This window comes from Geotrypetes seraphini, chromosome 4 (genome assembly GCF_902459505.1).
Source record: "Geotrypetes seraphini chromosome 4, aGeoSer1.1, whole genome shotgun sequence".
Classification (NCBI taxonomy): Eukaryota; Metazoa; Chordata; class Amphibia; order Gymnophiona; family Dermophiidae; genus Geotrypetes; species Geotrypetes seraphini.
The window spans coordinates 262,704,041-262,729,173 of NC_047087.1; the positions used below are offsets into that span (position 1 = coordinate 262,704,041).

Sequence of the window (25,133 nt, forward strand, 5' to 3'; positions counted from 1 at the left end):
TCTGATTAGAGATCCTTTGTGTTCATCCCATGCTTTTTTTTAACTCTGTCACCGTTTTCCTCTCCACCACCTCCCGCATTCAGGCATCAACCACCTTCTCTGTAAAGAAGAATTTCCTAACATTACTCTTGAGTCTACCACCCCTCAGCATCAGATTATGCCCTCTGATTTTACCATTTTCTTTTCTCTGGAAAAGATTTTGTTCTACGTTAATACCTTTCAAGCATTTGAATGTCTGAATCATATCTCCCCTGTCCCTCTTTTCCTCTAGGGTATACATATTCAGGGCTTCCAGTCTCTCCTCTTTTTGTCGCCTTTCTCTGTACTGCTTCAAGTCGTCTTATGTCTTTTGCCAGATACGGTCTCCAAAATTAAACACAATACTCCAAATGGGGCCTCACCAATGACCTGTACAGGGGCATCAATACCTTTTTTCCTCTACTGGTTAAGCCTCTCTCTATACAACCTAGCATCCTTCTGGCAACAGCCGCCACCTTATCAGTGTGTTTGTCTTTCAAAACTGAGGCCCCTAAGGTTATTCTTATTGCATCCACTAATAAAAAGTATTTATTTGCAGATCAGTGGAACCTTTCAAGTGAATACACCTCCAGTTTTGCTTGGTTATACCTGGAATGAGACATACATGGTTCCTAATGAGGAGAACAGTGACCAAGATCTAATAGAAAATAGCCTATTAACAATCTTTGCTACTATCGAGCCATATATTTTAGCAGTTGGAAGAGATCTGGAAAAGGTTCATATTTTTAATATATACTTTTAATGTATGACATTTCTTCAATGCAATGAGCTACAAATTGATTCCTGTTTCTTTTCACAGGAGAATGAAATCAGTCCTCTTTGGTTGGTAAGTATCTTATCTTCAGAAGAAAATTTAACTTTTAAATTGGAAGCATTGTGTAACTGGGGATATTGTATATTTGTAGGTTACAGATCATGAAGATGAAAAATTACTACAAATAGCCTACAGTTTTAAAATGTATTGCAAAAGCATATTCCCACAAAGAAGAATCATAACTACCATTTTTGATACTGAAGGCAAAAGTGTGTTTGTAACAAGATATATTATGAAATTAAATCCACCAGAAGAAGTTTTGGTTGCTTATGCAGATGACTTAGAGCCTTCTTTTGTAAGTAAAAATGTAGCTTCTTCTAAACCCAGAAAATATAACACCGAAATGCTGTTGGAGGTTATTTCTCTGTTCAATTTTATTTCAAAATGTTGGGTTGGATAAGAGGATGCTTTTCTTCTTGTTCTCCCTTTCATGATATAGTATCTATTATGATGTATATATTTCTATATCAAATGTATGACATGCTGAGTATCTTTAAATGGAGCCTTATTTTGTCTTATATAAAGCTTTATTTTAAGTCTTCCTGTTAAAGGTACCGGGGGTTGGTTCCGGGTGGGCTTTGGGGTGAGAGGGTTTGGGGGGGGGTGCCAGCAGGAGGAAGTGGGCAACCCTCCTGCCAGGGATGTTGAGGATGCCGGCAGGAGGGAGTGGGCATCCCTCCTGTTGCGGACAGTGGGGGCAGGGGTGCCCTGCCACTGCTGCTCAGCTGATCAGGGCAGGGAGATTCTCTTGCTATGATCAGCTCAATGGCACTGCGATTCTCTAAACGGCATCTGTGACATGGATGCCGGTTAGAGAATCGAGGTGGTTAGGTGGGGTTAGGCGTCTGTCTATTAGGACAGAAGCGATTCTATATAGGACGCCTGTGTGTGATTCTCAAAAGCCACTTAGGCGGGCGTCCTATACAGAATCAGGCCCAAAATGTCTTTTTAGCAATGTACTTTATCATTGCTAAGTGTGAAAACATAAAAGTTACAGCTTTAATACCAAACAATTTGCTCCATTAAGCAAAATAATATCAAATTTTGGCCCTCTTTTACTAAGCTCCGGTCGAGGTTTCTACTTCAGTCCAGGGCGCTAAATGTTCTGATGCTGCTCCAATGCTAATAGGAATTCTATGTGTGTTGGAGCATTTAGTGCTCCGGCCATGGTAGAAACCTCTATTGCGGCATAGTAAAAGGGGGGGAGGTATTATGAAAAATGCAGCTTTATGTATTCAATGACTTTGAGGGACCCTAGGATGGGCTTTAACAAATTTTTTTTTTTTAATTCTTTATTCCTTTTTAATCCTTCAACAAGTGTACAAGAAAAATCATACATAGTCTCAGAAACAACACTTGATAAATCCATCAAGACAATAACAATTGTATATATATATACAAACCCATAACCCATCCTCCCTCCCAACACTATTTTGCTTATTTCATTTTACCCTCTCATAAAGTGTACAAGAATTATAAGAAACAACACTTAGTTAAACACTTGAAAAACTTATCCTTATCCTCTATTAACTTAAAAGAAATCCTTACCCTACCCTCCCTCCATCCCTATTATTAATTTTTTTTTTCAACATTTTATCCAAACAACCCCGCCCCCCTCCCTTCCTTACATGGTGTATCTTCAAAAGAAAAATGGTATCTATTCATTACAAAACAATGTTAATGGCTCCCATATTTTAATAAAACTTTTATAATTTCCTGTGTCTGGTTGCTTTAACAAATTTTTAAAAATTATTTTCTGATCGAGCACAATCAAATTTGTGGGATAAACTTTAATTCACACAGTTTTTCCAACTTTTGGTTTTTCTGGACAACACTGTACTGTATATATTTTCTGCTGCCATAAGCCTCTTTGGCTCATTATTTTTCCTCTTAATGAAGGCTTCAGTGGTGAAACATGGCATGTGTTGAGTCCTGTTGTCTGACTACAAAGAATTATGCTAATTACATACCACTGTTCAGTAAAGGGCACTTTTGGATGAGCTCCTAGTCCACTGTTTGGTCATTGTGTTTTCTCTCCAGTTTGTGACTTCTAGGTCTACCTTGGTTTTCTCTTTTTTTTATACTACAATGAACAGCATATTGTAAAAGTGAGGTGACAAAATTAGTTGTTTATCATGTCAAACCTGATGCATTGATAATTAATAAAAGGTGAGTTCTGTACTGTTCATGATTATTCTTTCTTTCATTTATAGGATCTTGTGCCAAGATTTGTATCGTTAATTCCTTGCTTTTCTGATGTAATGGATATAGATGATAATTATGATGATTGCCAGTGTTGGATGACATCAGAGGTAAACATAAATGCACAAAATAAGACAAGCAAAGTTTGAGTCATTGTTCCCTGGTACACTATCCCTCTCTTTTACAAAGCTGCGCTAGCGGCTGCCGCACGGCAATAGCCCCGAAGCCCTTTAAATCTCTAAGGGCTTCAGGGCCGTTACTGCGCGGCTTTATAAAAGAGGGGGTATATGTACAGTATATAAAAAAGCAAATTGACTTGCTGTGTGCTGCTTCCTTGAAAGAAGCTTAGTTTCTAGTCTTCTCATCGGAGCTGACAACATGTTTGAGCATATTGGGGTAGCTGAGTTCAGATTTGCAGGGACAATGAGTAGTATAATTTTATATCCCAATTGAACCAACCAGATTATTTCTGAAACAAGAATAAGTATGTTTCTCATAGCGGCTGTTTTGAAACACATATATGAGATGAGAACTTGGCTGCCTCATTCTAAAATTTTTCCCTGGGACTGAGTTGAAGGTATAAAGGTAGTCTCTATGTCAAGTCATTTTTACATGGCCCAAATATTTTTCCATAGTACATAAGGTTCAATTCACCAAAATGGAAAGAAAATGCCTTTTGGGAAAATATTTGGTGACCTTGGCAAATAACAACAATCACATTATATTAAAAAGAAGTGCTTCTCAGACACCAGTGCATTTTCTGAAAAGCAAATAAACTACCTTTACTTGGGTTTTCAGGTTGTTCTTCATAGAAAAGCATGGCATACATTATGGGGGTAATTCGCATTACGTATGAATTCTAAATCAGCAATTGTGTATGCAATTGCTGTTATAAAATACTAGTGTAAGTTTGCATTTAGATGTGTAACTTTAGGAGTAAGTACTTGTGATAGTTCAATGGCTGGTATAAATGTGTATGCCTAACTGTAGGAACTTAGGACTCCTTTTACGAAGGTGCGCTAGGGCCTTAATGCGTGGAATAGCGCGCGCTATTGCTATGTGCGCTACCGCCTCCTTTTGAGCAGGTGGTAGATTTTTGGCTAGCGTGCTCTAATCCGGTGCGTGCGCTAAAAACACTAGTGCACCTTCGTAAAAGGAACCCTTAGGCATGTAATTCTATGCACATTTTATGGAACACTAAGAGCTAATTAGTGCCAGTCAACATCAATTGCTGCTAATAACTGGTTCTTAAAGTCTATTAGCTTCTAATTATTCAATTATAAACATAACTGACCTATAACTTGGGTGCATAAATTTGTGCATTAATTGTTAAGTTGGGCATGTGAGTTTATAGAATGATGGGATATGGGCCAATTGTATAACTGAATGCCACATATTGCAGCATACTGAGCACTAATTCTATAACAGCATTTGGGTGCCAAGATTCTATTACAGAATACTAGTGTAATTTGGCATCTATGTGCCTACATTTAGGCACACCATCTTACGCCATGCCAATAGCAGGCTTAAGTGGGTACATCATTAATGTGGCACTTTACCACATAATTTACTGTATTCTGTAAGTGTTGGATCCACCCTCTGCTCCTCCCCTACGAATACCCCCTTGGATCTTTGCACTAAGTGAGTTGTGTACATCATTTATAGAATAGAGCTGAATGTGCACCTAATACTTAATGTTCACAAGGATGCTCTTACCTACTATGTAAGTGCTAGTATTCTATAATATAAGCCCACAAATGATGCTTAAATTTAGACGCCAACTTATAGAATTAGGGGATATGAGCGCAATTCTGAACAGAGTGCCTAAAACTAGATAGCCAGAGGCATGTGGTAAAAGCTTATTTATTAAGTAACATAGGCGCCTACCTTTCTTTATAGAAGATGTGATAAGAGTCCAGTCTGGGCTTTCCTGGATCCCTGCACACACTTACCCAAATAGCATACAAGCATAAGCATTTGAAAAGGTCAACAAAATTTTTATTCTTTGACATGACCTGAACCTGTTTCCTTACAGGCTCAAGGATTGTAATAAAGGCTCCCCAACTGCATTTGTTGTAAGTCCTTGCTATATTTCACATATTCATCAAAAGGGGGTTTTGACTTACCTTTGCCAATATCTTTAACATCCAAGTCCTCAATTCATATAACAGGCTTCTCCCCCTGCCAGTCTCTCTGTAAACCTCTTGTCAGCCATCACCTTGGCACTCTCCAACATTTTCCCTTCCCTTCTAGGGCTCTTTTCCAGCGCACAACTAGGAAAGGTTTCTCTGTGGAGGTTTTTTTTCCTGGGACCTCCCCCTCTGGGACCTCACTGATTAACTCCCTGCTAGGGCATTTTGTCCTTCTTTCTAGCTGAGTCCCGCACCTCTACTTCAGTTGGACTGCATCATTCTCCCAATGTGCCTCAGCACTGAGCAGCAGAGGCTCATTGCCTTCTGGACCCTAGAGTCAACTTGCTCTTGGGCTAGCTCCCCCTGCTGCCCAAAGTTACATGTGCAGCCTGGTGAGGGATAATTCCTGACCCCCTCACAAAGACTAGCCTAACTGAATATAAATGTGCTGAACATTTAGGAATAATCCCTTTCACCAGCCACAGAGCTGGTGTAAGTGTTAGCATCTAAATGCTAGAGATATGCATGTAAATCATAGTGTACTATTAAGTTAAGTGGATATTTGCAGCATCCCTTGAGTAGTGACCCAATTCTCAATTTTTAAAAAAATGTATTTATTTATGAATTTCTGACTCTTTACAAGAATACCCTTGCTTTGGCAAAACAGAAAAGCATATAATATGAGTAAGAGGAAATTTATTAAAAAGTAAAAAAAATATATATATCTATCTTCCTTAGATCACAAATGTGAGGGGAGTGGATTTAAAAGGATGAAGAGATCCTAGAGGAAATGATCAAGGAAAGGCCTAACAGAAAATCCCATATTTCCTATATGTCCAACCAATTTAGCTGGCTACAGTAATCAACTTCTTCGTATTCAGGAAAGCTCTAAGTTGATCTGGAGAAAAAAATAAATATTTGACACCCAAATACATATCACACATTTACAAGGGTATGCAAGCATACTGTAAATGAAGCACCGAGTGCTACAGATTCAGATCTCATTGTTAAAAAATGTTTTCTCCTTTCTTGTGTCTGTCTTGTAACTTCTGGAAACAACAAGATCTTTTTCTATAAAATAAAGCTTCAGAATTTGAAAAATAGTCTCATTATAGCATTCACATCTTGTTCAAAGACTGAAGGCACAATTAAGGTAGCTCTTTCAGAGTCTAGAGTCTAGATGCAACTTTGCATCTAGACTCTATCTCAAATATCTCTAAAACATTTATAATCTCTTCTCTTTTAGAAGCTTCAGTCTCCAGGTTTTCCTCCATCAGCGTCATATCAGAAGTATTACATTACCTTACATTAGTGATTTGTATTCCACCAATACCTTGCGGTTCAAAGCGGATTACAAAAGAAGTTATCTGGCCATTTCCAGAGGATTTGAAGAGAAGAGCGAGTTACTTCAGAGAATTGGGATGAGTCCTGCGGTGTTAATTTGTCTTCAAGGATTTCTTGAATAGCATGGTTTTTATTTCTTTTCTGAACGATTTGTAGTCTGGGGTCATTATCAGTAAATTGGAGAGTTGGTAGTCCAGTTTTGCTGGCTAGAAGGCCATCGTACAGTTTTTTTCATTTGACGTCTCTGACTGGGGGATGCGTGAACGGTTTGTGGGTTCTCCTAAGTCTGGTTGAGGTAGTTTGGATTAAGTGGTTGTTTAGGTAAGCTGGCCTGTCTCCGTTTATGGTTTTAAATAGTAGGCAGTAGAATTTGAATTGTACTCTTGCTTGTATTGGGAGCCAGTGTGAGTTGAGGTATGCCGCCGTGATGTGGTCATGTTTCCTCAGTGAGTAGATAAGTTTTAGCGCTGTGTTTTGAACTGTTTGTAGTTGTTTTATCACGGTTGCGAGGCAGGGGAGATAGAGTATGTTGCAGTAGTCTAGAAGATCTAGGACTAGGGACTAGACCAAGAGCTGTAATTGTGTTCTGTCGAAGAATTTTCGAACTTGTCTCAAGTTTCTCATGTCCATGAATGATTTTTGTATTGTTTTGTTGATTTGTGGTTGCATAGTACAGTATCTGTCTATCGTCATTCCTAGAATTTTTAGAGTGGGTTGTATGGGGTATGCGATTGAGTTTATTACTAGATTTGTTATGGTTGGAGTTTTATTATTTTCGAGGAGAATTTTGTCTTGTCTGGGTTCAGTTTCAGTTTGTGATTTTTCATCCATGTTGCTACTGCTTCAAGTGTCCTATGTAGTGTGTCTGCCATGGAGGATGTTGGTTGGTCAAAAGGAAGGAGAATAGCAAATATGATTAACTGGGGGAATATGATCTGGAGAAAACTTAAAAATCTCAATCAAATATTGCTTAAATGCATCCATAGAAGAAATTCCCAGAGACTTTGGAAAATTTAGGAGATGAGGATTCAAACTACGATTATAATACTCTATCTGTTCCACTTTTCTGTTTAGCAAAATTTTATCCTTAACAATTCCTGTAGTTAGGTCTTGAAGTGCCTTAATATCACCCTTGACTGAATTCAGTTCAGACGTAAATTCTTCTTTAGACCCTTCAACTTTTTTACTCAAATTATCCACAATACTCTAATGAAGATTTTGAAACTGTAGAGTCCAGCTTCAGAAGAGCTCCCCAAATGCTCTTCAACATGACTACCATGAGCTTCACAATCCAGGAATCATTCTCAGCAGTTGCTCGTTTATCTCTCTCCTTTCAGTGCAGCCATGACTACAGCCCCTCAAAACAGGGTTTCCCCAACAGCTTCTTCTTCAAGAAGTCCTGAAATCAGTGGGACGTGGTGAAGGGTTGAGCTCCAGGGGCGACAGAGTGACATCCAATCCCAAGTCTTCAAGCTCTCTTCTGCCCTGAAGCTCAGTGGGATCCTCACTTGATATTAAAATGGGAATATTGGTGGTGGCATGTCTCAAAATCATCTGCTGCTGTGGGGAAGATGTCCTGGCTGTTGAAGGAACAGTCTTGACCATTCCTTTTTGTTTTATATGTGGCATAATGAATGAGGAAACAGAAAACTTAGCAGCAAGTAAGAGATCAAGAACGCCGACACTAGCCTTCCACCATCTTGTTCACTCCCCCCAATTCTAAATTTTGATTGCCTCCATACAAAGGGGATAAGATCTCATGCCTTGTTTGTTCAAATAGAACATGGTAAACTGGTTGTCCATGCAGATGAGAGCTATCTATTGAAGGAGGTGGTCCTGGAATGTTTTGAGAGTGTTTCCTATCGCTTGTACTCTAGAAGCTTGATATGGAGGGTTGTGGTGTGACCACACTTTCTGAGTGTGGAGACTTTCTAGATTGGCACCCCAGCCCAGCATTGAAGCATTTATGTTTAGAAGTTTATGGTGGGAAGGGGGCTGGAAAGGGAGGACCCTGCATAAGATTGTGTACTACCATCCACCAATGGAGAGAGTGCCAGAATTCTGGAGTCACATGTACTGGAGCAGATAGGGATTCTGTGATTTGGGACCATTGGGTTGATAAGATTCATTGTGGGAGTCTGAAGTGAAGACATGCAAATGGTGTCACAAGAACATTTGATGCCATGTGAATGAGAACATCTGGCATGCAGAAGTGCACTTGAGGATGGAGATTGTTTGACACAAGTGAATTAGATTGTCGACCTTCTGCTTGGGTAGAATAGCCCTGAATGGTGTTCAAAAGTGCTTCTATTAACTCCAAGGTTTGAAATGGTATGGATGTGATTTTTGGTAGTTGATGGCAAACCCTAGAAGCTTGAGAAGACAAATGTTTGAGTTGCTGAGCTGTTTGCATTGATGAAGCCTTGATCAACCAGTCATCTAAGTAGAGAAATATGTGAAACTCCCATGTGTGAAGGGCTGCCACAACTACTATTAGGCATTTCTTGAAGACACGAGTTATCCTAGAACAAGCAGGCAGCATATTCTCACATGTGGGTGACGTCATCCATGGAGCCCACTACGGATAGTGCTAAAGTGTACTTTCACTTTAAGCTTTAGCAAAGTTTTGAGACTGCCCACACTGCACACACGTGAGTGCCTTCTCACCTGTCATTGGCTCGCAGTTCCTCAGTTCTTCATTTTCCGCAGAGCAAAGAAGTTGCATCTAGACTCTATCCAAGACTGAAGGCACAATTAAGGTAGCTCTTTCAGAGTCTAGAGCCTTCCTGCCAAACTTTTTTTCTCTTTGTTGCCTTCAGCTCATTTATTTATTTTACTTTATTATTTTTACTAGTATTTACTTTAGTTTTTCTTTGTTTTTTCATCAAGTTTTCAACTTCAAAAAAATTGCCTCAGTTGGGCCTTGTGCCCATTCAGCCTTTGAGCTTTGAACATCAAGTAATCTCTTGGCACTTGCAACCATTGCATTTTTTGATTTTGCCATCAAGATTTTCTCTCTCAAGTCGAGGCCTTCCAGTGGGTTCAAGAAGTGCTCTCATTGTCAACGGCCCATCTCATGCACCAATCTGCCCAACCTAAAGAAGGATATAAAACTGCTGGAGAGGGTGCAGAGATGAGCAACAAAGCTAATAAAAGGTATGGAGAACTTGGAATACGAGGAAAAACTTAAGAGACTGGGATTGTTCTCCCTTGAGAAAAGGAGACTGCGAGGGTATATTATCGAGACTTTCAAAATACTGAAAGGAATCAACAAAATAGAGCAGGAAAAAAAATTATTTACAATGTCCAATGTGACACGGACAAGAGGACATTTACTGAAGCTAAGGGGGGACAAGTCCAGGACAAATATCAGGAAGTTCTGTTTCATTCAATGAGTGGTGGACACCTGGAATGCTCTCCCAGAGGAGGTTATTGCGGAATCCTCCATTCTAGGATTTAAAAGCAAACTAGATGCACATCTCCTTACAAGAGGCTTAGAGGGATATGGGTGACTAAAATTACGCTAGGTGTACACCTGGCTGGGCCTCTGCGTGTGCGGATCGTCGGACTTGATGGACCGAAGGTCTGATCTGGAGATGCAGTTCTTATGTTAACTGGTGCATTCAGTGCCTTGAGCCATAGCATTAAGTGGATTCTTGTACACACTGTCTTACATTGAAAAAATGTTCTCTTAAGGCTTGATGCCTTCAGCAGGAGAAGCTTTTTGGAGCGGCCGTGGCCTTGGAGGATAAATCTGTGCCAGCGGTACCGGCATCGATACCTCCCTTGACATTGGACTCAGTTCCTGCATTGGGTAAATCTGCTAAGAAGCCATCCTCATCTCAACCAGCATCACAGGCATCTTCTGCATCAAGTCCCTTGATGCATGCCAAGTGTTGATGCCACCATATTTCTCCATCAATGCAGGCTGTGTCATCTCTGCGGTGTGCCTTGTCATCGAGGTCACCTGCAGCACCAGTAGTACTAGCTGTTGAGGAAATGGTACTGGTGCAGTCCTTACAATAACCAACAGTTTTTCCATCGTGAGTTAGTTGCACTGTTCCAAACACATTCGGCACATTGTGCTTGCACCGCCTCCCACAATACCGGCCTGGCCTGAGCATGGCACATCAAGGCCCCAGGGTACCAAACTCCACTCTCCTGGTGAATCCACATCTCAGAGAGCATTGAGGTCCCACGGTATCGATTTTCACTCTTCTGGTAAATCCACATCTAAAAGAGCATCTAGATCTCACAATACTGGATCTCATTCTTCTCGATACAAGTCAAGATCCACACAATCTCGGCACCAAACTTCATCATCTTCATTTGATCAGTATCGACATGCTCACAGGATTTCTTCTTGACATTCTCACCGTCATCATACTCCCTAGACTAAGAAGATCTCCACATCTCCATCTTCTGCTTCATACAGAGAGTTACCTGGAGTTGGGCAAGTGGATTCAGATTTCTCTATTCACAATGATGCCGATCCTAAGCTTGCATGACTATTGAAAATCCAAAGACACAATATCAACCGGTTCACCTTTATCCACATGTTCATTCATCCCTTCAAAAAAATCCAGTAGATTGGTGAGCAAGATTTCCCTTGACTAAAACTATGTTGGCTTTATCTCATTAACCCATACTTACATCAAAAACTAGGGAACACTTGATGAAGTTACAGGGAAATGCTTTTAAAACCAATAGGAGGAAATATTTTTTCACTTAGCAAATAGTTAAGCTCTAGAACGCATTGTCAGAGGTTGTGGTAAGACGGTTAACATAGCTGGTTTTAAGAAAGGTTTGGACAATTTCCTGGAGGAAAAGTCCATGGTCTGTTACCGAGACAGATATGGGGAAGCCACCGCTTGCCCTGGATCAGTAGCATAGAATGTTGTTATTATTTGGGTTTTCACCAGTACTAGTGACCTGGATTGGCCACCATGAAGATGGGCTACTGGGCTAGATGTTGTTTTTTATCCCAGAATTCCATTATTAGAACTCTGTTTAGGCTGAAAAAATATGATTATGTGCCTGAGTTCTCTTATAAGTTGTACTGGCTGAAACTTGAGTTTTGGATCAGATATAAGCTTTTACTTTTGACCTATCTAAGCATACAGGGTCATGCTCCTGGCTACCTGGTGCAGTGTGCAACCTCAAATAGTTCTCTACCACAGTTACGATCCTTGATGCACCATGACCTGATGATACCGGCAAGGAGAGAGGTTATATTGCAGACAGTCAGGACTAGGTTTTTTTCCTGTGCTGCCCCTGAAGAATGGAATGAACTTCCATCTTACATTAAGAAGCAGGCATGGGTGGGGAAATTTAAAAAACTAATGAAACAACATTTATTTTGTCTCATGAAGTATGGGGACGTGGAGGAGCATAATAATAATAAAAAAAGTCTAAGTCCCTACATGCAGCAGGGAAATGTCCATTCTCAAAAAAAACGTCCAAAATGAGGGTTTTTTTGAGAATGGCCTACCTCTACGTTCAGCAGTTTAATTGCCCAAACCACCACTACGTCTAACCTTAGAACACATTATCAACCAAAAAATTGCCCAAGTCCCAAACGCCCAAAACAAGACCTTTTAGGTGAAGGAGGGGCCAGTCCTTTGCCTAAAAGCTGGATTCTGTAACCGGCATCTGTCAAAAACAACACCGGTTACAGAATTCCCCCCCCCCTGGCAACGATTGTGGCAGGAGAGATGCCTAATCTCTGCTGCCTCGATCACAATGGAAGAAAAACCTGGATGTCTCAATCTGTCCTTTTTCTGGAGCCATATGTTAACCCTAATTGAGGTGGTCTGTAAATGATATTCAATGGCTCTTTCCAAATAGTCTCACTGAATACCCGCAGCCAGCTGCAGCTAAGAGAAATATCAAGATAATCATTAAATACTGGGCCCTTTGTAAATAAGGCCCTTAAATTGTACACCCTTTAGGAACAGGGAAATGCCTACTATAGCTGAATGTGATCCAATGTTATCTACAAATGAAAAGATGTGAGCTAAAAGAAAAGAAAAAATGTACATTGTTATATATATGGTAGAGCGCAAAGAACATCAACAGTCCTTTAGATCCAAACATTTTTGATAGGAATCCAATAGAAAAAGTACTGTTTTCTTATTCTTTGTGAATCTGTGCAGCGCTGCGTGTATCTGGTAGCGCTAGAGAAATAATTAATAATAATAATAATAATAGTAGTAGTGTATCTGCTTTTGTTAATATTGAAATACATTTTTTTCTTGATCCTAAAAACGGAATGTAATGAGAATCTAATAGAGATGGAAGATGGCAACTACCGTAATCTATATTTATAATCCTGCTAATATGACTCAGACTTTGCATACCTTGTTTATTTATCTATTACAGCAGTTTATCACTTGGGGAGTAGGAAGCAAGGAAGAACATGCCGTGCTCCTGTGTAATTACTTTCTATATTTAGGAAAAAAAGCATGGGTGCTTTTAGGAACATCTGTACTAGAAGTAAGTGTCAATACAGTATTTTAAAAGACTTTATAATAGATTTGACTTTTATTAAAAAAAAAAAAAAGTCCTATATCAAAAATAGAAAGAAAAAACAACCCCAGTTTTATAAAGTAGCTCTTCCAATGAGAATATAGTAACATAAAAAGTGATAGCAGCTAAAAGCCTTCACAGTTCATCCAGTCTTTCCATCCAGGGAACTAGACCCATACCCAGGGCTGCCAAGAGAAAATCTGGGCCCCGGTACAAAGATGGTGTGTGGGACCTTATTCAAGTTCAAGTTTATTTAAAATTTGATGGATTGCTTAATCTTAATACAAAGTGATGAACAGAGCTAAAAGCAATGAAAATTGCAACATTTGGGGAAACAATACAAATGACGTAGACAAAACGCACAGTACGAACAGAGCCAGATAAGTATGTATAGATATAATTGTAATAATAAAGTAATATATTTATAATAGCATTTATTGTCTGCTTTCCTGGCCTTTTTCCTAGCGAAACTCTAAATTACATAATCAAAATTAATCTGTTTTGCTAGATCAGACTCAATATGTCACTCAAAAGTATTTTATCATTGTCACGGCCTTCTATTGCTTTGGGCTCACTCAACGCTTCGCAATCTTGTATGTGAAAGTTCTCGCGCCGTTCTTTGTCTTGCTTTGTAAGGACGTCTCCTTCTCAAGACAAACACATTTTGGTTTTCATGATGTTTCTTGGGCTTCCTTGGGCCTCCTCGAGGGCCGCAATCCAGTCGGGTTTTCAGGATTTCCCCAATGAATATACATAAGATATATTAGCATACAATGAAAGCAGTGCATGCAGATAGATCTCATGCATATTCATTGGGGAAATCCTGAAAACCCGACTGGATTGCGGCCCTTGAGGAGGGACTTTAACACCCCTGCCCTAAAGCGATGTGCTAGCTGCATCCCCCTCTCCTCGGGCCTGGCCATACCCACCACTCCATGCAAGTTTCACTCCTTCCTGATTAAACACTGGCATTACAAACAGGGTAGTTGATAATTCACCACAATTCCAGCTATAGACACGCAATTATAAATATAGTACCATGCAGTCATTGGAGAGTGGTTTTGTATTTTGCCTGCAGTGTGGTCACATTCATTGCCAATTCATAATTAAACCAATAGTCTAACATTATTGCTACCTATCAAAATTTTATTTGCTGATTTTAACATTAAGATGTCACCCCCTCCTCCTTTGAGATACACAATAGAGAATGACATGGGGAAAAAATCTGTCCCCGTCACCGCCCCGTCCCCGGCCCACCATCCTCTGCACCGCCCCGTCACCGCCATTCCATTCACCGCCCCGTCACCGTCACTGCCATCCCTTTCACCGCCCCGTCACCGCCACTGCCATCCCATTCACCGCCCCGTCACCGTCCCCGCAGCATCCATATAAGCCTTAGTACTCTAACATTTAGCGTATTCCATTCTTATAAATCAAAGTTCCTGCTGCTGAACTAGAGAAAGAGATGTTCAGCTGGCAGGGCTTTGTTTATAAATTTTTATTAACACAACTAATATACCACCATAATGTTTCCGACAGAGGACAAGTATGCAATAAATGCATTTTGCTGTTTCAATGCCAGTGCTCAGCAGAACAACAGACAGCAATATGGACATTCACCTTATGTAGTACTTTTTTAATATATAAAAATAGGCAAAATTAGTTGCTGTTTTATCATTATATTTTCTTGCCATTATAGTATTCTTCATTGATCATTTTTCTTTTTAAATTCAAAACAAATTCAACCTATCTTGTGTCCCAGCATGAATTCATGTTTCACTCAATTGGCTGTTTCAAGGGAATTAACCCTCCAACTTCCATTTGCAAAAATACCCAATGTTGTTCCTTCTATGAGCAATATTTAAATTATGAGGAACAACATTGGGTATTTTTGCTGAATTGTGTGACACCATTTGGGCTGAACATGAAGATTGAAAATGCCTGGTTAGCCCTGGACAGATGATTTGAACAGCCAGGAGCCTGTCCTGGCCATTTAAATCATTTTGAATATCTAGTCCAATGATAACAGAATTAGGGTGATTATAGAAACATAGAACTTTGTTGATCACTAAAAACAGTGGAGACTAAGGGTCTATCAAGCTCAGCATCCTGTCTTTGACACTGGCCAGTCTTGGTCTTTGGAACTGCCCATTGTATCAGAAGCAATAGGGATTAAGTGACTTGCCCAGGGTCACAAGGAGTGTAGTGTAGCTCTAACCACTGGATTTAGAAGTTGGCTTCTTTTGGGATCTTTAACTCATCATCGCTAGGACTCGAATCTGAGTCCGTGGCACCTAACATAGAATGGAATTAGTATGGCAAAGTAATGAAGAATGGTCCAACAGCCCCCACCCTCCCTCCACCTCACCTTATATTCGTTCCGAGTTTGCCGGCTTCCTTTTTCCCTAGCCGCATGCGTTCAAAAAGCCGTGCATTTAGCCAGCTCCCTCCCTCCACCTCACCTTAAATTTCGAGTTTTCCGGCTTCTTTTTTTCCGAGCCGCACGTGTTCAAAAATCCGTGCACGCGCGGCTGCGCGAGTCAGTCAAACTTCTCCTCTCCTGCAACTTCCTGTTTCCGGTTGCGTCAGAGGAGAAGATTGATTGACTCGCGCAGCCGCGCGTGCACGGATTTTTGAACACGTGCGGCTCGGAAAAAAGGAAGCCGGAAAACTCGAAATTTAAGGTGAGGTGGAGGGAGGGAGCTGGCTAAATGCTACGGGCGGGCGGGCGGTGGCTGCGGGGACCGCGCGATCCTTGATACCTCACTGCGGAGACAAGACCATTCACCGCCCCGCGGGCGGTGAATGGCCTTGTCCCCGTCGCCGCAGCGACTGCTAGTTTTCTTCCCCGTTTTCGGCGGGTGACCCGCGGCTAAAATGCGGTGGCCGCGGGTAAACCGCCACCGTGTCATTCTCTAATACACAACACATGCACTCATAGCATATGATATACAGGGAAGGGAGGATAGCTGAAATAGGGGAAAGCACCCTCCAGGGATTCAAGACTAGGTTAGATAAGTTCCTGCTGAACCAGAACGTACATAGGTAAGGCTAGACTCAAACAGGGCACTAGCCTTTGACCTAAGGGCTGCCGCGTGAGCGGACTGCTGGGCGCGATGGACCACTGGTCTGACCCAGCAGTGGCAATTCTTATGTTCTTATAAACAGTGACACAGAGAAGAGAAGGGGCAATAGGGATACAGAGGGAATTGCTGAAAGGGGCGTAGAAAGGAACACAGAGGGACCGATGTTGAAAGGGAAGTAGATGGGCTTACAGAGGGAAGCAATGCTGAAAGAGGCTAGATAGGCACACAGAGAGAGATAATACTGAAATGGATGGTCGATGGGGATACAAATGAGTCAATACTAAAAAGGGGAAGAGGTGATAGTGACACAGAGGGAAGGGTAGTAGTGCTGAAAAAGGAGAGGTGAAGTAGAGACAGAGAAGCAATATTAAAAAGGGGGGGGGGGGGGGAAGATAAATACATTGAGAAGGTAGATGGTGAACATGGGGGAAAGAATGAACACAATGAAGATTCTGGATTATGAGCATAATCCGTTCCAGGAGCATGCTCGTAATCCAAAATGCTCGTTTATCAAAGTGAGTTTCCCCATAGAAAATAATGGAAACTGGCTTTGATACCACCCCCCCCCCCCCCGATAAACGGCATCGTTTCCCCCCGCTCACATAGGCCCCCTCGCTCCAACCGGCACCCCCCCCAAACAACTTAAACTTACCCCACCCCCTGTCTAGCGCAGGCACAGATCGTGTGCCTAGAAGATCTTCCGGCTTCTGCTTCTGCCTGCCTGCCTTGAGCATGCATCTGCGCATGCTCAAGGACTTCTAATTCTCCCTCTCGCTGAGATTCTCGGCTTTATTGAATATACAAATGATTAACACCACATATCAAAATCATCAGTGTATCCAAGCCAAACTTAGATGTTCTAAAGAACAAGAACAGCTTCCCAGCCTGCCCTGAACCAGCCAATGACAAGCAAAGCCAGAACTGTCTATGGACACAATTCTATATAGTAAGAGGATTCACAGAAATCTGCTAGTGGGAATTTGAACAGATGGACCATAGAAGGAAAGACTATCCAAAAAGTGAAGAAGAGAGGCTCTCGCTCTGAGCCCTGGTGAGTGACTTCTATTCAGAAAAGGGAGAATAAATATCTTTCTTGAGAATAAATAAGTATATATATCATGTAATAAGTGTGGGAGTATTGATATTATGTTTGTAGTGAAATAAGTTTGTCAATTTGTGAGCCATATATTAGCTGACATGTGACATAGCATTGGATATGATTTATGTTTATTTAAGATTTGATATACCGCTCCTGCATTTTACTGACCTAAGCAGTTTACAATGTATCAAACTAAAATGAAATTAGGCAGTGGCGTACCAAAGGGGGGGAGGTCTGCCCCGGGTGCGAGCCCTGAGGGGGTGCTCTGGCGTCCATTCCCCCCCACCCCCGACGTCTGGTTCTTCCTCTCTGGCCTCCCCGCACCATTAAGAGTACTGAAGCAGCCTGCAGCAAGATCGCGATGTCAGCGATCTTGAGCTGCTTCATGCTGTCCTCCGCCACGGTCCCGCCCCCTCCACTGACGTCAGAGGAGGGGGTGGGTCCACGGCGGTAGACAGCACAAGCAGCTCAAGATCGCTGACATCGCGATCTTGCTGCAGGCTACTTCTACTCTAAATGGTGCGGGGAGGCCAGAGGGGAAGAACCGGATGTCTGGATGGGGGGTAGGAGGGGGGGGGCGAGCGGTCCTTCAGGTTGGGACGGGCAGGCAGGCCTTCAGGGGGAGATGCAGGCCTTATAGGGGGGGGAGACAAGCCTTCATGGGGGGAGACAGGCTTTTGGGGGGGAACAGGCAGGCAGGCCTTCAAGGGGGGGACAGGCAGGCAGGCCTTTAAGGGGGGGACAGGGGGTGGGACAGGCCTTCAAGGGGGGACAGGCCTTCAAGGAGGTGCAGGCCTTCGGGGGGGGTGCAGACCTTCTGGGGGGGGTGCAGCCTTCGGGGGGGTGCAGGCCTTAAAGGGGAGGGACAAGCCTTCAAGGGGAGATGCAGGCCTTAAAGGGGGGGACAAGCCTTCATGGGGGGAGACAGGCTTTCAGGGGGGGACAGGCAGGCAGGCCTTCAAGGGGGGTCAGGCAGGCCGGCCTTTAGGGGGAGGACAGGGGGGTGGGACAGACCTTCAAGGGGGGGACAGGCCTTCAAGGGGGTGCAGGCCTTCGGGGGGGTGTAGGCCTTCTGGGAGGGTGCAGGCCTTCTGGGGGGGTACAGGCCTTAAAGGGGGGGCATGCCTTCATGGGGGAGACAGGCTTTCGGGGGGGATAGGCAGGCAGGCCTTCAAGGGGGGGACAGGCAGGCAGGCCTTTAAGGGGGGGGGACAGGCCTACAAGGGGGACCCTCGTGTAGAAGTACACAGAGGGAAGGGGGTGTTTAAAGAGATGTGCATATGCCAGACTTTGGGGGGGAAGAAATAATGGGTCTGAAAATAGAGGAGAGGGAGAGAGATGATGGACCATGGGATTTAGGGAGGGAAGGAACAGAAAGGGAGAGAAATTGGACACAAGGGATGGTTTGGAGGAGGGATAGAGATACTGGATAGGAGGGTAATTGGGAAAAGAAAGGGAGAGATGGTGGGCCCTGGGGTGGTGGGGAAGGAGGGAGAGATGCCGGATGAAAGGGTAGTTAAGAAAAGGTGGATCTGTGGAGGGAGATGAAAAAAAGGAAAAATACCAGACTTCCTGGGGAGGGAAGGGAAATGGAAAGGGAGGACAGAGATGGCAGATGGATGGTTAGCATGAAGAAAGAAGGAGACCCTGGCAAGCAAGTTATCAGAAGACAACCAGAGCCTGGGACCAACAAGATTTGAAAAATAACCAGACAACAAAAGGTAGAAAAATTAATTTTATTTTCTGTTTTGTGATTACAATATGTCAGATTTGAAATGTGTATCCTGCCAGAGCTGGTGTTAGACCGCAAACGTGAGCTAGGATTTAACAGAGAGAGGAAAAGTCCTTTTTGTTTCTTTATTTTATTTACACCACAGCGCCAGTGTGGTTAGGAGAAGCCAAAGGGGGTGAAAAAGCTATAAAACCCACCAGGATTTTTGAAAAAAATCACCCAACTGGGCAGGAAAATCGAATCGAAAAACCAATTAAATAGGCTGAATCGAAATTTTTCTTCCTGAATCGGGCAGTTTACGCTACTGTCTCAGACTTTAGGACCTGGGATTGGGGAGAGATGGCATCCTCAGTACTTTATAATGCAAGTGAAATGAGGATTTGGTCAGACTTTTGAAGGGTCTGCAGAAGAAAAATATTGTATAGGCCGGGGACATGAGACAGCAGGAAATGGGAACTTTTCTTCCTTCTATTTTTGTGAATGGAAAGGCTGAGGATGTCAGAGAGTTCCGTTAAAATATATGCTTTATAAAAAAATATAATAATGTGTTTTATAAAGTTTATAAGCATTGCTGGCCTACCCAGTGAGGTGTTCCTAGTGGTGGTGGTGGTGGCAGTGTATCAATGTGTTGAGAGGAAGAGGTGGTCTGGGAAATTCTCCTGAGCAAACTCCGGGCCCATTTCCACCCCCCAGTTAGTCCACTCCACTCAACTGGTTCACACACTGAGTGGGTCTTTGGGTATTGGGCCTAGGTAGTTGCTTTGGGATCTCTTCCAGTGGTTTGTCAGTATCTCCTTGTGGTCCAAGGAAGGAAACTTTGTTAACCTTAGCATTGACCTGTTGTAACAGTGCTGCTTGTGTGGCATTAGGCTATCTAGTGATCGAAAGAAAAAAACAAACAGACCTTTGCACATTTTTGCACTATAGGTGGGTGTATGAGGAGATTCACATTTCCTGCACAGCTAAGTCTGTGTGCAGTTCCCTTGTGTTGTATTTGACATCTAGCAAGGTCTCTGTTTGGAAGGAAAGATCTAAGCTTAAAAATGAAGTGGCCAGAAGTTATGGTAAAAGCAGATAGCTTAGCTGGTTTTAAGAAAGATTTGGACAAATTCCTGGAGGAAAAGTCCATAGTCTGTTATTAAGACATGGGGAAGTGTCTGCTTGCCCTGGATTGGTAGCATGGAATGTTGCTACTCTTTGGGTTTTGACCAGGTACTAGTGACCTGGATTGGCTACCATGAGAATGGGCTACTGGGCATGATGGACCATTGGTCTGATCCAGTTAGGCTATTCTTATATTATGTTCTCATCTGTAGGGGCCTTTGTTTTCACTTCTTATTTTAATGTATTTTTTTTTCTGGGAACTTATCAGTGTTTTTTATAATGGGAACAAAAATGGAAGAGAATTAATGTGTGTGGAATGGGGAGGGGTAACTAATTTCTTCAGCTAAATAATTCAATCCACCTCAACCGGACATAGGATAACTCAAGCACCATTCACACACTCTCCAACCAAAAACGTCAAAAGAAAAAAACTGTTCGACAACCTCCTAACACTCGACTCCCAACTCTACAACCTATTGACCTCGACCACAGACTACAAAACCTTCAAAAAATAAATAAAACCCTTCTATTCAAAAAACACATAAAACCGAACTAACATAATCAGAACTGTCCCAAGCATCACCTGCAACTACTCCATACGTACTTCTGATGTCATGACAATTCAGACATAATTTATGTTATGTTATGTTTGGAATAATGGTTACATATATGAGGTTCAATAAAAGAATATTTTCACTCCCTGTTTCTATTCTGACCATTTATACCATTTCATGGTTATTACAAAAAATATTTTTTACATGGAGAGTGGGGGGGGGGGGGGGGGGTTGTCAAAAAATGATGGGCCCTGGGTGCCACATACCCTAGGTACGCCACTGAAATTAGGTACTAATGTTATTAATGGGACTGTGAAATAAAGATTTATAAACTTATCTTAGCATGGACAGTATAAGTCATAACATCTATAGAACACAGCTTCCCTCTGTAAACTCCACCCACACAGGAAGCATAATTTATTGAGAGCTATAATACAGTTATATACTTTAACACCACATGATGGAAATACCTGGTGCTACAGTAATCTCGCTAACACTTGGGAAAATTTTACAGATGAACTCCAGTGAGGAATCCCTTCAACACACCATTCCTAGTGGAAGTATGCCTCGAAAAGGCAGCCACCCTTATGTCCTCAATGAAGGTCAATGTTACCAGTTGCTAGTGAGGTTAGGATTCGATAACTTGTTAAAAGAGAAGCCTTCCTGCGAAATTAATAACTAGTCCTTGCCTGCCCTGTCAAAAAGTTACCAATATACCTAACCAGACCCTTGCCAAAGCCATCCTATACTAGAATTCCTCAGAATCTGTAGCCAATCAGCTCCCATATTAGAATTCAGATGCCCTTGGCAGAGACGTGTAAATGAAATCAAGAGCCTGCAGGATGCTCTGCAGCATATGTGGTACATAATCTTTGAAGCAATGCACCTTGGAATGCTGGATCAAGGAGACTCCTGCCTGTGAATGAGGAGTCAAACTATGATTTAGTCCAACTGACCCACCTTGTGGCTTACTTCCATTCTGCATGCACCCAACAACAATTCCATAAAGACAGAGAACATGATCAATCCCAATAAAACTAAATGGAAACCCCCATATGTCAGCTAGAAAAATAAAATTAACATGCTGTAATCTTCATAAGATGCAATGCCCATCACTGGACAGGCAGAGAGCAAACCTCAGCACTGAAATAAAGTGAAGGGTGCTAGTACTGTCTTTTTTTTTTTTTCACTATTAGACTTCAAAAGAAAAACCAAGTAGGGCATTGATGAAACCTACAGTGTGGGCTTCATAAACATTGCTCACTAACTTCACTAACATTGATGAACTATAAGAATGAATAGTCTTTCCTTAATACGCAGAGAATGTAAAGAAAATAGCTCAGTAGGGTTTAAAAATGGTTTGAATAATTTCCTAAAAGGAAAGTCCCTAAGCCATTATTAAGATGGACTTTGGAAAATCCACTGCTTATTCCTAGGATAAGCAACATAAAATCTATTTTACTCTTTAGGATCTTGCCAGGTACTTGTAACCTGGGTTGGCCATTCTTCCTATGAGCATTTGAGCAGTTACCGCTACTGCTGGCGCTAAAACCCACGCTATGCATTAGTTCACTCTGAGGATAAGAGTATTACCAGAGGAATTAAGTTTGTGTTGATGCGGGCTCTCTGAGGCAGCATGGCGAAACGCGTCAGAACCCATTGAACCCCTGCATTAAAAGCTAAAGGGCTCATAATAATAAAAAAAAACATTTAAAAAGTGGTCTAAATGGGTACTTGGACGATCAAAAAGCCTGATCGTCCAAGTACCCATAATCAAAGCTGGTTTTAGACGTATCTAAAACCAGCTTAGGCCTTTCCCCTGCCTCTAAACGCATAGAGCAAAAAGAGGTGTTTTAAGAGGAGGGGAAAGGGCGGGCGGTGGGCCGACCTAGACCTAGGCGTACAGCAGGTATAACCAAAACTTTAGGCAGGTTGCCTAGTCGGCACTTATACGTTTTGACTTAGACCAAGTCAAAACAGGTATAAGTGCTGAAAAAGGGACCTCTGAGCTGATCGCTGCAGCTCAGCGGCCACAGCAACCTGCCTATCGTTGCAGGAGAGATGGATCATCTCTCCTGCCAGTGATGGTGATCGCCTACCCCCCTCCGAACCACGGCACTTCGGGGTGAGCATTGCGGCAGGGCATCTCCCCTGCTGGCGATCCTCACCCCGAAGTGCCATGGTTCGGATGGGGGTGGGTGATCACCATCGCTGACAGGAGAGATGAGCCATCTCTCCTGTAGTGATCAGCCCTCCCCCGGCTATTACGATCGGGCAGGAGGGGGCCCAAACCCTTCTGCCCGGCAACACCCCGAACCTACATTCGGGGCAAGAGGGAACCCAAGCCCTCTTACCCCGGCAGCACCCTAAACCCCCAATAATGTTTGGGGCAAGAGGGAGCCCAAACCCTCGTGCCCCGCAATCTCCAACCCCCCCCCCCCGCCAAGTCCGATGGGGCCAGGAGGTAGCCTAAGCCCTCCTGGCCCGGCAGTCTCCAACCCCCCTTCCCCCTCACGATCCAGCCAGGAGGGAGCCCAAGCCCTCCTAGCCTGGCGATACCCCCTAACCCCCACTAAAATATGGGCAGGAGGGATCCCAGGCCCTCTGCCCTCGATGCAACCCCCCATGACCGCCCCCCTGAACCCCCGATCGCCCCCCTCTGTCTCCATGACAACCCACTCCCCTCCCCTTACCTTAAAAATAGTTAGTCGGATGGACGGGTGCCAAGCCCGCTCTCCAACAGGCCAGCCATCTCTGGAATGGCTGGCCTTAGGGCCTGATTGGCACAGGTGGCTCAAACCCCGCCCACATGTGGGGCTTGAGGCGCCTGGGCCAACTGGAATCAGCCCAGTTGTCTTAGGCTCCCTCTTGCCCCAAACATAATCGGGGGTTCGGGGTGCCACCGAGGCAAGAGTGCTTGGGCTCCCTCTTGCCCTGAACGTAGTCGGGGGTTCGGGGTGCCGCGGGCCAGGAGGGCTTGGGCTCCCTCCTGCCCGGATCATTGTAGGGGGAGGGATTCTGTAACTGGTGTTGTTTTGACAGACACCATAGAAACATAGAAGATGACGGCAGAAAAGGGCTACAGCCCATCAAGTCTGCCCACTCTGCTTACCCACCCCCTGTCTATGCCCTAATGACCCAATTTCCTTATCTTGACCCTCGTAGGGATCCCACATGGGTATCCCATTTATTCTTAAAGTCTGGCATGCTGTCTGCCTCGATCACCTGCACTGGAAGCTTGTTCCAATGATCAACCACTCTCTCTGTGAAGAAATACTTTCTGGTGTCGCCATGAAATTTTCCGCCCCTGAGTTTGAGCGGGTGCCCTTTTGTGGCCGAGAGTCCCTTGAGAAAGAAATATCATCTTCCACTTCGACACGTCCCGTGAGGTACTTAAATGTTTCGATCATGTCTCCCCTCTCCCTATGTTCCTCGAGAGTGTAGAACTGCAATTTGTTCAGTCTCTCTTCGTACGAGAGACCCTTGAGCCCCGAGATCATCCTGGTGGCCGTCCGCTGAACCGGTTACAGAATCCAGCTTTTAGACAAAGGACTGGCTCCTCCTTCACCTAAAAGCCCTTGTTTTGGGCGTTTGGGACTTAGGCTTTTTGTAGGTTGATTATATGGTGTAAGTTTAGACGTAGTGATAGTCTGGGCGTTTAAACAGCTGAATGTAGAGGCAGGCCATTATCAAAAAAAACCCTCCTTTTGGTCGGTTTTTTTTTTATAATGGACATTTTCCCTGCTTCTACTTTCAACGTTGAAGACCTTAGGCCAAAAGGGGACTTAGACGTTTTTTTTTTATTATGCCCCTCCATGTCTGTTTTGAAGTTGAGCATTTAAAAAGACAAAAAGTATTTAAAAAAGTAAAAAAAGTGAGAGAGTATTATACTCAAAGATATTACAGGGACCAGTGCAATGATTGAGAATTGAGCCGTATCGGTAGTGGGCTAAAAATTTTGCTTACCCAGCGGTCTCATAAGCTAAAAAAACCCGGTTCTCTGAGCACTGAGAAGTGTTAGAAGGTGTCTGTTATAATCACCTGTGTGCACATATAGTTATATCTGTGTGCAGTTTAGTGCACTTGGGGCAATTAATTATTCCTGAATATATATTTGTGAATTCTTATGTTCATGCCATAATCTATTTTCTGTTGTAATAGGGACCAGTTTCTTATGTGGTGACTCTGGAAAATATTGAATACTTTCTTTGGAATCCAATCAATGGACATTGCTATAAGCAATTTGATATATTTTGTCCTTTACGAAGTGTGGACTGCTTAATCAATGAAGAAAATGTAAGTATGATATTTGAACACAAATCTAGTCTCTAGAAACTCAGTAACAATATGATATGTGCTATGGGGAAAATATTCCATCCTTGGTACACGATGCAGGCAGACTTTATTTATAACAAGTAAATCATTGATTAAAAACCTTTTGCCAGGCAAGGGACCCAACACGGTCCGTGTTTCATATAATCTTCATCAGGGGTCCTAAT

General features: G+C 42.9%; 1 protein-coding gene across 4 annotated transcripts in view; it reads left to right on the plus strand.

The window, feature by feature from the left end:
- Positions 1–25,133, plus strand: part of CC2D2B (coiled-coil and C2 domain containing 2B) — a 212,163-nt gene that overhangs the window by 149,910 nt on the left and 37,120 nt on the right. For all 4 annotated transcript variants that reach the window (XM_033943399.1, XM_033943396.1, XM_033943398.1 and 1 more), the window contains 6 exons: positions 578–754; positions 839–865; positions 945–1,148; positions 3,067–3,165; positions 12,913–13,026; positions 24,796–24,930. In XM_033943399.1, coding sequence (XP_033799290.1) covers positions 578–754; positions 839–865; positions 945–1,148; positions 3,067–3,165; positions 12,913–13,026; positions 24,796–24,930 — 756 coding nt within the window. The remainder of the gene's footprint in view (positions 1–577; positions 755–838; positions 866–944; positions 1,149–3,066; positions 3,166–12,912; positions 13,027–24,795; positions 24,931–25,133) is intronic.